General features: G+C 56.6%; 1 protein-coding gene across 1 annotated transcript in view; it reads left to right on the top strand.

Moving 5' to 3' along the window:
• The first annotated feature begins 4,059 nt into the window (after positions 1 to 4,059).
• BMP8B (bone morphogenetic protein 8b) overlaps positions 4,060 to 12,456 on the top strand; it is a 32,845-nt gene continuing 24,448 nt past the window's right edge. Inside the window, exon 1 of the mRNA XM_070404799.1 lies at positions 4,060 to 4,393. Within this exon, the coding sequence (XP_070260900.1) occupies positions 4,060 to 4,393 (334 nt within the window). The remainder of the gene's footprint in view (positions 4,394 to 12,456) is intronic.

The following is a 12,456-nucleotide window of genomic DNA, read 5'->3' as shown; positions in this document are numbered from 1 at the left end:
TTCTTATGGAAAACTGTTCTCTCTATTATTTTAAATTGCTGTTTCATTTTTATATTCTATATAGAATAGATCTTGGAGATTATGAATGTAACCTTGTGGTTTCAATAGTGAAAATTTGTGGATTTGCATTTGTGGCTGGTATGCAAGAAAACCAGTCACATAGCTAAGAGACTGCGCCTGGCTGGCCACTGACCCCCACGCTCCGATAGCTTCCTGCTTCAGTTCATTGCCTCCCATTCAATAACGAACAATTCTCAATGGAAATACTCATGACAGTTGGAGGCTACACCTTTCTCAGAGACTAGTAAATTCAGCAAATCTTTACTGAGACCCTAAACATGAGTCTGACACTGGGATCCAAAGGTCAATCATTGCTTCAAGAAGTTCACAGCAGGGAGAGGAAGTAGAGGGAGCAAACACGTGAATAAATAAATGCCCTTCAGTTTGATAAAATGAGAGCTTTGCGGGGGTGGGGGGGGGGTGTCAGGGGGCGGCGGGGGGGGGGGGGGGGAGCGGGGGGGGGGGGAGGGGGTGTAATTACCCATGAAGCCAGAGACAGCATTGAGAAGACAAGTTGTTGCTTCAACTGCCTCTTATAGTGTGGGGAGCCGCTATAGGGTTAAACCTCGGACTGACCTGTTGGCAAAGTCACAAACAGGTCCCAGCTTAGAGGGCACAGTCCTCTTAAGCATAATTAGGCTTGACCTTATGAAGCTCCCTAGATCTTACCTGGGAAGCTAATGGGCTGAGGGAAGTGCAGCAGCAACAAGAACAAAAACAAGTGAAACTCACAAGAACAGTGTAACTTTGGTAACCACTGCCTTGTTTACCTCTGACTATAAAAATAAAGGCTCAGCTTGCCTCAGGATCTTTCTCTGTGGCCTCAGCCAGGCACAGGAAAATCCACGGAGACTAAAGAGAGCTAGAGTTCTGAACGCTGTCTCCGTGTAAAACATTCTTTGCCGACTCCGTCCACTCCTTTGGGAACCCCTGGACCGCTGGGGCTGGACCCTGGCATTATAGAGGTAGTGCTGGGCCAGGGAGGCAAAGGGCATCTGGACGTTCTCTGTAAAGGAAACCACGTGTGCTGATGAACAGAAATGTCAACAGCAGGATAGGTGAGGGGGTCCCAGGTAATCCCACGGGCTGAAGCAAAGTGTTCACCTTTAGTGCTGGACAAGATCGAGAACAGGGAAATCAGCTCTATCCTCCAGATGAACAAGATCAAGAAGAAGTTGATTTTTTATTTGATGAAGAGATGGAACAAATAGAAGAAGAAAAAAACCACATTTATTGATTGGTCTGATAATGATTCAGATTATGGAATCGATGACCAGGATTTAAACAAGATTTTGATTGTAACTCAGACACCACCTTTCGTGAGAAAACATCCTGGAGGAGATTGAACAAGCAATCACATGTCTCAGGCAAAAATTACATCCGAACTTGCTAACGTGATCAATGAGGGCTTATATCATCATGAACAGGATCTGTGGATGGGAGAAAATGAAAACACACACAGCCATCAAGTGAAATAAATACATAAATCACAAAGAAAATATTAGCACTCTGAAATAAGTCAGTCAGAGAAAGACAATCACATGATCTCACTCATGTGGAATCTAAGTAACAAAATAAACCGATGAACGGAGTGGATCCAGAGACGTGGAAGCATGGAGCAGAGTGCGGAATCTCCGAGGGAAGGGGGGAGGGGTCATCAACCAAAGACCTTGTATGCATATATGCATGGCCCATGGACACAGACAATAGGGTGGAGGGGGGGCAGGAGGCGGGTGGGGGCTGGAGGGGGTCAGGGGGGGAAGGGGACACATGTAATATGTTCAACAATAAAGAATTATTAAAACAAAACAAAACAAAAAGGTTGTAAACAGGGGTCAGCAGCAAGGACCAGCTGGCAGATGCCAGACCACTGAGTACTGGGCACTTGATCACATAGTGCCCTCCTGGTCCCCAAGATGTGATCTTCGAAAATCCCCAAAGTCAAAGTCAAATGCATTTGGAAGACACCGAGTGAAAGCTAAGAGGTTTCTTTACTGCAGGACTTCTCATAGCTTACAAAATGTTGATGGCGTTAGGCTGTCCTGGGGAAAACGAGCAAGCAGTATTTACCAAACCCCTTTTTGTAGGAAACCCCTCAAAAACCCCAGTTTGGGAAACTGTTATCAGTGAAAGACCATGGACATCAGATTTTTATTGGGAAATACATCTGGGGAGTGAGGAGGGAGGGAGAGGTGGGGAATAAGATGAGAACCAAGGAGGCCAGTTGGAAGCCTGTCACAGCCCTCCCGGGTGGAGAAGCTGCTCCGTGAACCACGTGGTGTAGGAGGGCGTGGGAAGGCTCAGGATTTAGAAGCATTAGATGTAGAGTCAGCAGACAAACTGCCACCAAACTGCATCGGCTCCAGGTTTCTGGCTCTGGTCGTGTCTAACCAGCGACTGGCTGTAACGTCTAACCTCCAGGCTCTGTGCAGGGACGTATTTGGGCGTCAGGCACGACCTCTGATGGCACTGAGGTCTCAGGTGGATGCGCTCATCGCCATGAAAGTCTAACAGGGAGGACCGGACTGTGGACAGAGCCCAGGGGATGTCAGTGCTGAAGAAGTGGGCAGGAGGGGGAAGGAAGAGAAGCGGGCGAGCGGTGTCCTGGGAGCCAAGGGAGGGAGGGTTTCAAGGAGAGAGCCGTCAGCAAGGCCCCACGTGCACATCACAGCAGCAGAGAGCCGCGTTGCCTGCATGTTGGCAGAGATTTATTTAATTATATACTTAACAATAATGCCCAGTGTCGCCAAAGGTGGAAGACGCGGAGGGCCTTCCCAATTAAGATGCGCAAAGGCTGTTCCCTGGCGCCGAGGAAGGCCCCAGAGCGCCTCCGCAGGGTGGAGGCAGGTGCGCCTCTCCTGGTTGTATCATCACGGGATCCTCAGAGAGCACAGCTGGCGATGACCGCGCAGCCGCTGGACCAGCGGAGGCGGCCCTTCTGGGACGCTGGCTGGGGCACGCGGGAGCCAGGTGGGTGGGCGCACTGGGAGCAGAGACTGAGCTGTCATCAAGGAGGGAAAAGCCCCCAGGAATTTATGCAAGGGGACAGCGGGAAGGCGCCGGGAGGCCTGCCAGGAGCTGTGGTGGCGGGGATCCTGGGCCCAGCTGTGCTGGCGGAAGCAGGCGCCCACTCTGCGGGCCTGGCTGGCACCCACGGGGCCCTTCCAGAAGGGACTGAGGCCTCGCTTCGGGTTCTGGGGCTGCACAGCGCACCAAGGCGGGGCTGCCGGGTCCCTTGCTGGCCAGACCCAGACCCAGACCCGGGATTCCCGCCCGCGGGAGGGCGCTCAAGGACACGCCCTGCGGGAGCGCAGGTTCTCGGTTTCTCCTGACCCGGCCGCTACCCTGGAGCCCTCGGACAGCGGCCCCGAACCGCCCGATGGCGTGGCCAGCGGCTGCGAGTGCAGCCCGGGACGACCCTGCCGACCCCGACAGCTGAGCTGTGTTTCCCGGGTCGGACCTGCCCACCACCCACCGGGTCGCGTCTCCCGGACGCACCGCCCACAACATCAATTACAACTCCGAGCTCTCACCGTGAAGGTGGGCTCTGGGCCTTGGCCCCGCCCTCTCCCCGCGCCCCCATTGGCCAGGCCCGGAGGGGGCGGGGCCCGAAGGCCGGGCGCTGGACCTGGCGGCCGCGGGGCGCGCGGCAGAGCCGGCGGGTTGTGCTGAGCGGCGCTCGTGGGTCCGCACCTCCCCGAGCGCCTGGACGGCGCGGCCTCGTCGGCGGCCGGCTGCAGGGCACGGCGGCGGCAGACACATTAGCCGGCGGCCCGCAGTCCCCGAGTGGCTGCTGCCGCAGGTGTTGGCGTCCACGCCACCGGCCCAGAGCCGCGACAGGTGCCGCGGATTCTCCGGGGACGGCGCTGCGCCGCGGGCACCTCCCGCCCGTCCTGTCCCGCGGCCCCAGCGCGGCCCGCCGCGCGCCGTCGGGGGAGCCTCAGCCCCGGGCCGTGGCGAAGCGGATGCGCGTCGGGTGAGCGCGGCGTCCCGCCCGCCATGGCCGCGCGCCCCGGGCCGCTGTGGCTCCTGGGGCTGGCGCTGTGCGCGCTGAGCGGCGGCGGCCCCGGCCCGCGCCCCCCAACCGGCGGCCCGCCCCGCCGCCTGGGCCCGCGCGAGCGCCGCGACCTGCAGCGCGAGATCCTGGCGGTGCTCGGGCTGCCCGGGCGCCCCCGGCCCCGCGCGCCGCCCGCCGCCGCCCGGCTGCCCGCGTCCGCGCCGCTCTTCATGCTGGACCTCTACCACGCCATGGCCGGCGACGACGACGAGGACGGGGGCCCTCGCGAGCGGCGCCTGGGCCGGGCCGACCTGGTCATGAGCTTCGTCAACATGGGTGAGTGCGGGGCCGCGTGGGCGGCGGTGATCCGCGGGGACCCGGGGACCTCCGCGAGGCTGCGCGCGTGGGAAGCCAGCCGGGTCCGGGCGCCCCCAGGGTGGCCCCTCGGCAGGAGCACGGGCTGCAGGGGACAGTGCCCAGTCTCGGACAGTGGGTGCCCCGGCGGTGAGCCAGGAGTGACCGTGTGGTGGACAGGGCCCCGCAGGGGAGTGAGGGCTGCCCGGGTCAGCGGGGCCAGGTCTAAGGGTGGGGGGTCCGTGAGCTGTGGGTGGGGCGGGGCAGACGCAGGAATTCGAGTTCCAGGGCGAGTACAGTCCATCCGGCCCCAAACACACCCAAAGGTAGGAATCATGTGCCGTCAGGTGGACCTGGGCAGTGCCAGGAAAACAGTCCGGTCCTGGGAGACGATGAGTAAACAGGCTGCCATGCTGTCCTGTGATCAGGGCAGTAGGAGGAGGGGGACAAAGTTCACTGTAGAGCACCCGTCACATCACCAAAAGGACCAGAGCGGAGGGAGGACCCGGTGTCCTGAGTCCACAGCAGCTGCCGGCAGCCTGTAGGCGGGGTGTGGCTGTCAGAACCAGGTGGGAAGGCGCAGCCTCAGCTCAGTGGGGCAGACTGTGTCCTGTCACCACGCCCAGAGCCTGGGACGCGCTTCACATGCAGTGTGTCCAGGCCTGTGCAATGGCCGGATGGGCAGCTTGGACCCTCATTGTTCTCCCAGGCAAAGCCCAGCTTTCCCCTCTGCAGCCAAACCTGGAGCCATTTACCCTTAAAGTTCTCAGAAATACCTTTTCCATTACTAAACTCTCCTTAATGTACAATCATGTCCCCCGTCCCCTCTGCCTCCTGTCTGTGGCCAGTGATGGGCAGAGGCCTGGGCTCAGAAAGACACCAGACTGGACCTGGGGACCCAAGAACTGCAGCTTGGCTCAAGGTGGTGAGGTGGGGAGAGCTGAGGGGCTGAGAGCAGGGAGAGGACCTTGCCAAGGCCACCAGCCTCCCTCCACCCACAGCCTCTCCCAGTCCTCCCAAGAGCCCAGTTACCAGCTGTGACATTCATCCCAGATGAGGACAGTGAGGCTGGGAGAGGCATTGTCACAGCCAGGATAGCAGGGCCTCTCCGCGGCCCAGCCAGGGCAGGCCCAGGTTGCTTGGCCCTACTTCTGGTCCTTAAGGACATGTCTGCTGTCAGGGCACCAGGCTCTCAGGGTGGAGGGAGCTTTCAGAGTGGCCCAGGCAGAGGAACCAGGGGATGGAGCAGCAGCAGGAACTGTGAGGTCCTCAGCCATTTGCTTCCTGTAGGAGGGCAGGAAGAGGGCACAGCCAAGGAGGGCTGATGGTGGGCTGAGGGGGGCAATGAGCAGTAGGAGGCAGCTGTTAACTTCTGCAGAGAGCCCAGTGCCAGGCACAGGACTTGGGTCACTGGGGTCTGGATGCTGCCTTCCTGGTTAGAGGGCATGGTGGGGACGAGGGACAGAGAGTATGTGGAACCGAGGCTGGACCTCTGTACTGGGGACAAGCTGACCCAGGGCTCGGGACCAAGAAGAGCTGTGGATGGAGTCACAGGGAAAATGCCCCCAAGGGAGCCATCTCCTAGAGTGAGTCACCGCCCAGCCCATGTCCTGCTTCAACCAGCGTCCCCTGGGTCAAGGCGTGCACAGCCCTAATGGGAGCTGCTGCCGTGGATCAAGCAGGGCCCTGAGCTCAGGAAGACCTGGCCCGCTCTGACTCTGCTGTGTGACCTTAGGCAAGTCCCTCCCCTCTCTGAGCCGCAGGCCCCTCCTTATAAAAGGGGCCCCTAGTGATCAGAGCATCCTCAGAGTCCTGGTGTGATTGGTTGATACTTGGGAGGAGCAGAAAGTCAGCCGCTCTTTGAGGATGAATCTGAGCCTCATCACTGACTCTGGTCCCTCCCAGCTACTGCCCAGCCCTGGTTCAGATGTGAGGGGAACGCCCCCATGTGTCTTATACCATGTGAAACCCTTAAACAGATTTTAGAAGCCAGCCAAAGGCATTTCCAGGAATTCTTAGGATAAAAACTAGCATTTGAACGTCCATAGCTCTAGAACTCCTTGTTTCATCCATGCAGCGCCATGCGAAGCTGTGTTACCAGCCTCATTTCATGGGCTCAGAGAGGTTGAATGGCCAGCCCAGGCCACACAGCATGTCCATGTCATCATCTAGGCTGAGGATTCCAAACCCCAGCTTCTTCCTCCACCGTCTCTGTGTGTTTCATAAGATCTAAGGCCTGTGGGATCAACAAGCTGGTCCTTGTTCAGTGGAAGCCCAGCTGTGGGCGGGCCCAGCCAGCTGTCAGAGTGACTTCTTTATTCTGACATACTAATTGCACTAGTAGAACTCTCAGTGAGAGTGGTTTTAACTGGTAATTACCTAGACTGATGTGGGGATTAGACACCTAGCAGGACTCTTTTCTTGTTTGGAGGCCCAGGCCCCAGGCCCCTGAGCCACATGGAGTCTAATAGCAGAGTCACTGTGCTATCAGCTCCCACGCCCCGGCTCCCACACCTGCTGCCTCCTGCTCCACCTCTCCTATCGGCCTCATCTGGCTCCTGGGAAGCCAGGCCTGGTGCCGGCCAGGTCCCTGACCATCAGTGGCAGCTTGTGGGACCCAGTGGCCATAGGCCTCTCCTAGACCTCTGTGGCCAGACCTGGCGGCCCTGCCTAGCCTGCCTGGCAATCTCATCCTTGTAGAAACTTGGCTTCCTATGGCCGGAACACAGTAATGGGAGCAGACACCCCGGTGGAGAAGACAGAACCTCCCCTGGTGTCACCTGGGCTTAGGGAGGAGATAGCCCTGAGCTGAGCAACACCCGGGTTCAGACTCCTCTTCTCTGGGCCTCTGGTCTCCCATCCAGTCTATAGTGATGGTGTCAGAAAAACAGGGGCCTCCCAGATCTGACCCTGTGGCTCTGTTGGTCAGACCTTCTCACAAAACAGCCCATTCTCCTCCAAGCACAGGTGTGACTGGCTGCACCTCAGGCACTGCAGGTCGGCCCAGTCCCTCCTGAGGGAACAAAGAGGCAGGCAGGACCAACCCTGCTTGTTCCCAGAATCCTTTTTCACCTCATGTGAGCAGGTGACAGGGGCTCATCTTCCATTGAGAAACTGAGGCAGGAACAGCACTGCAGGCAGAAATCCAGCCAGAAACGAATGGAGCCATCTTCACTTTTGTCCTGACCCTTCCCTGCACCAGACTGATTTCTTCCTGGGTCTCGGGTGACAGCGGTGTTGACAAACAGGCTGTTGTATTTGGGAGAGGCGGGCCTTTCTGGGAGTGGGGGATCTGGCCCAGGTCCTACTCAGCCCTGTGACCTTGAAGGGCTGACTCTTTACCTCCATGAGCCCCAGGCCACTTTTCTTTGGTTCTTCACTGGGGAATTCTTTCATTTTTTTCCACTAATTCACTCAACAAATGGTCATGTGGCACCTACTCTGTGCCACACAGTTGTAGTTACTGAGATATGACAGTGAACAGAGCAAAGTCCCTGCCCTGGTGGGCCTGGCCTTGTAGTGGGAAAGACAAGTGACAAACACAGGAGCCACGGAGGTGGCTGTCAAGTCTAGACAGTGACCCCCCATCTGGACACAGGAGGGATGGACAGCGGGGAGGAGACAGGTCGGGGCTCAGGGTTCTGACCTGGGACCCAGACAGAGTTTGCATCTGGACTCCGCCACCTACTCTCAGTGTGATCTGGACTTTCCAGTCCACCTCTCAGAGCCTCAGTTTCCTCTTCTGTAAAATGGAGATGCTCACGGTACCCACCATAAGGGGCTGCTCAGGGACCATATGAGATGGCACCCAGGGGTGACCTCAGCCCAGACCTCCACATCTGTCCCTTCACTGCCATCTCATAGCTCCTGTCACATGTGTGTTAAGGAGAAGAATGAGGCTCAGAGACGTTCCTTGATTTTCCCAAGGCCACACAGCAGGTGGGCTCCCTGCCTGCACAGCCTCTGCTCTTCTCCTACGTAGAAGCTGCCTCTCCACCCGCCCGAGGCCTGGCCTATCATTAGGTCCAGTAAGGGCCTCTGAACCGGACTGGACTGAATGTACGTTGTAAACTGAGAATCCTGTTTTTAAAGTGTCTATTGTTTGGGGGGTTACAGAAATAACACATGCTCATTACGCAAAATTCAGACCACACAGGCACATATGACACGAGTGCCCCGGGAGTCCTACCAGCCATCCCCTCAGGCAGCCACCTTCTCATTCCTGTCACCACACGTTCATTTGGCCTGTTCTTTGAAGTTCATGTGAATGGAATCATACAGTGCATAGTCTTGTGTGTTATACCCTCTGCATTTTTCACTCAACATAATATTGTTGAGATTCACCCACGATGTTGTAGCTGTAGTTATTTTTTATACGTAAATGAATTGTATGGCGTTGCATGACCACACCACCTGGATCCATTCTTACTGATGGACACGTGGCTTCTTTCTGGTTTGGGTTGTGATAAAGCTGCTCTGAGCATCCTTGGACTCATCCCTCCGTGGCTGTATCGAACCGGGTGCTCATCCCGACTCTGCCACTTGGGAGCCGTGAGACTTTACACAGGTTCCTTTTAGATTAGAGTCTCTGACCCTCACTTCCTCGCTCTTAAGACACCTTTAAGGTGCACGCGGCCTACCTTCCGGGTTGTGTAGGACTAAGCGAAACGTGCAGTGAGGCCAGCTGGATGCCCGCCTCACGGGCGGAACTTCATAGATGGGAGCTGGTTGATACATTAGTCCTACTTCAGTGCCTTTGCTCGTGTTAGACCCTCTGCGTAGACTACACTCACCTCCATGTCTGTTTTTAAAGGGGGTAAACAGGGGTTTCCATAAACCTGACTCTTCCCAGCCCCACTCCTCCCAAAGAGCCAGGCTCCTTCCATGGTTAGAGCCCCCATGCTTCCTGGTTGTTAGTCACTTTCTGCCTGTAAATCAGGGGTGTGTCTACCCTCTTTATCCTCCTCCTCAGGAGACCATGAACCACCTGGGAACAGGGACCAAATCTGACTCTTCATGTTCCCTCCTGCCCCCTCTGCCATCTCTGTGGGCAAAGGTGAAGGAGAGGAATTCAGCGGGAGGCAGGGCCGGGACCGGGGAAGGAGCCTGGCCTGGTGCTGGGGAGAGCAGGGTCAGCCCGCTCTGTCTTTTCAGAAACTGACAGTGGGTGCAGCATGTCCCTGGGTCCTCCCCTGGGATCCCGGGTCCCTGCAGGGTCCTGCTGGGAGGGGGGGTGGCTGCAGCAGGCATCTCTGGGCACCTGTTGACGGAAGAACCTTGAAGACAGGTGACCCCGTCCCAGTGTTGCCGCCCAGAGGAACCCAGGGCCACTCACTTTATAGCAGCTCGAGTCTGAGAGTCCATGTGAAGGACCCTTACCTGACCTGTGACCCCTGGCAAGTCTCTGCCCTTCTGGGCCTCAGTTTCCCCATCTATGCAGAGTTGCCCTGAAGGCTTTTGCAGCTCTGACCAAAGAATGTGCCCACCCCCTGCCTCCCGATGGGGGCTCCTCCAGGGGTGAGCACAGAGTGGAGGCACAGGCGGCCACCTCCTCAGGGAACACATTCCCCACGGGAGAGAGGAGTGTCCCCGAGATGTGACCACATCTTTCTGGGAAACGCCCACAGTTCAGTGCTTTCCGGGTCTGAACTGGAGGACTCGCATCCCCCTGGCGCACATCCCCTTGGATCTATTTTTGGCCTTGGCAGGCTTGATGTGGTGGCGTGTGCGGTGTCCCTGTAATTTGGGGTCTGAAGCCGGCTGAGGTCCGGATGGGTAATTATGTGTGCAGAGCCATTTATGGAAAGAGCTCTGAAAAAAGTCAGTAATGAGAACTGACTAAAAATACCGCAGCCATGCAACCTGGGGCTCCTCTCGGCAGCGCTGAGATTTCAGGTGGGAGGAAGCCCTTCAGGATGCAGAATCGATAGGTGATCAATCCCTCGGCTCCCCCGTGGGCCTGCACCGGCCGAGGGGACCTGCGTCTGTTTTAGGTCTGAAGTGGGCCCGTCGGCCTCAGTTACCGATAGGACCAGCTAGACAGGCCCAGCCCGTCCGCCTCCGGGGCCCTGAGCTGCCCTCTGCCTCAGGGCCGGCAAGTCCCACAGGAAAGTGAAACACATGCGTGGCCTCTGATGGAGACACCGTGACAGGCAGCCTCTCCCAGACCAGCAGCAGTGCCCTAGCCCACAGCTGGGGTGCTGGGCCCTGAGCCACTGTCCTGGGGACCAGGAGCCTTTGGGGGGACGGGGCCTCCTCCTTCCACTTCACACTGCTCGGTCCCTGCCCTCAAATTGCTTACTGTCCATGGGGGCAGAGGGGCCCCTGGGATGGGGGAAAGGGCGAGACCAGCAGGCTGATCTGTGTGGGGTCAGAGGAGGACAAGGGGTTTTCACAGCTGGACTGAGAGGAAAGCAGCCTTCAGACATGGGATGGGGCCACCCAGAAGACAGTGGCTTCTGGGGGGGCTTGAGAGAGTGTTGGGAACTGGAAAGCCCCGGAGGCCGTGTGGACGGGCTGGGCCAGCTCAGGAAGGTCCTGGAACACAGAGCTGAGCTTAGGCCCGTCCTGGGGCCCTGCCAGGCTTGGGGAAAGGTTTGAGGGCAGGAAGGACAGGCGGGCAGGTCGGAAGATTCTATTCTCTTAACAGCCTCTCTGGGCCGGGGCAAGAGGGAGTCTTTTGCAGTCTTACTTTTTGGACAGAAACAAGATAGACTTAGGTCATCTGGGTGACTACATTTTCTCCCAGGCACGAAAATAGCCGAAGCCTTTGCTGGTGTCGGGCTGGTGGGTGCAGGGTGTGACATCTGGAGGTCTGGCCTGTGAGTGGCAGGTGCAGGGCCTCAGAATGTTGACGGTGGTCGTGGCTGTGGAGGCTGCCTCCTGCTCACGGGGGCCCTTCCTGCAAACGTGGGACCCGGACGTTGGGTAATTGGGCTGGAGGAGAAGGCCCAGGGTCCCATTAGCGCACGGTGACTCATGACTGTTTATTGTTCTGGAAGCCACATTAAGGCAATTCAGAAACTAAATTTGTGTGCTGCTTCCCCAGACAGAAGCTGGTTCCGTGTGTGAACATTTTGGGCAGCCTTTGTAATTTTGTGGAAAATAAACATGTAGAGGTCCCTATTGAGCAAGGCGTAGCTTTGTCTGTCTCTCGTGCCCAATGAATAGCTTCCTGCACATGGCTTCTCATCCTTTGCCATCTTGTCCTTGGGACCCATGTGTCAAAGGATAAATTCATACGTAATTTTGCTAGGGTATTGCAAGAGGATATCGCCAGGTTCCTCTCACAGCATTCCTACCAGTAACGTGTGTGAACGTTGACGTCCGCTCTTACCGATTTCTCAAAGGGATGCCATACTGACTACCCTAAGAAAAGCACTGCCCACCCCTTTCCCATTACTCCTGACCCCACAACCCTCTCTATTCCACTTTCGATAAATGGCGTCCCCTCTTTTACTTGTTTTGTTGTTTATATTCCCTCCCCATCGGACTGTAAACTACATGAGTGCAGAGACCTGACTTCTGTCTTGTTTACTGTGTATTCCGTGGCCAGACAGACTCTGATCTATAATAAGAATTTTTTAAAAATCCTCATCCAAGGATATGTTTATTGGTTTTAGAGAAAGAGGAAGTGACAGAGAGAGAGAGAGAGAGACAGACAGACAGACAGACATACGGATTGGCTGCCTCCCCCATGGGCCCTGACCAGCGATCATACCTGCCACTGAGGTGTGTGCTCCGACCGGGAATTGAATCCACCACCTTTTGGTGCATGGGATGTGCTCTAACCAACTGAGCCACACTGGCCAGAGCCACACAGTAAGAATTTGATATATTGGTTGATAAATTGAACTTGATAAAGTAATGAATAAATAAATGAGCAAATGAGTACAGAAAAAAGCCATTCAGAGTCTCCCTTTCCCTCCACCCCACGGCTTTGGAATCTCGGACATGGCCTCCGGGCACTATCACATCTTAGCACAAACTTGGGAGATTGCAAGTCAGGTTCATCCTACACTCCTGTTGAGTGGTCACCCCGCCCA

Source organism: Myotis yumanensis, unplaced genomic scaffold (assembly GCF_028538775.1).
Source record: "Myotis yumanensis isolate MYYU_CA2020_CCGP unplaced genomic scaffold, mMyoYum1.0.hap1 SCAF_2, whole genome shotgun sequence".
In the NCBI taxonomy this organism is placed as follows: Eukaryota; Metazoa; Chordata; class Mammalia; order Chiroptera; family Vespertilionidae; genus Myotis; species Myotis yumanensis.
The sequence above is the reverse complement of the archived record's forward strand: the minus strand, read 5'-3'. Positions and strand labels throughout refer to the sequence as shown.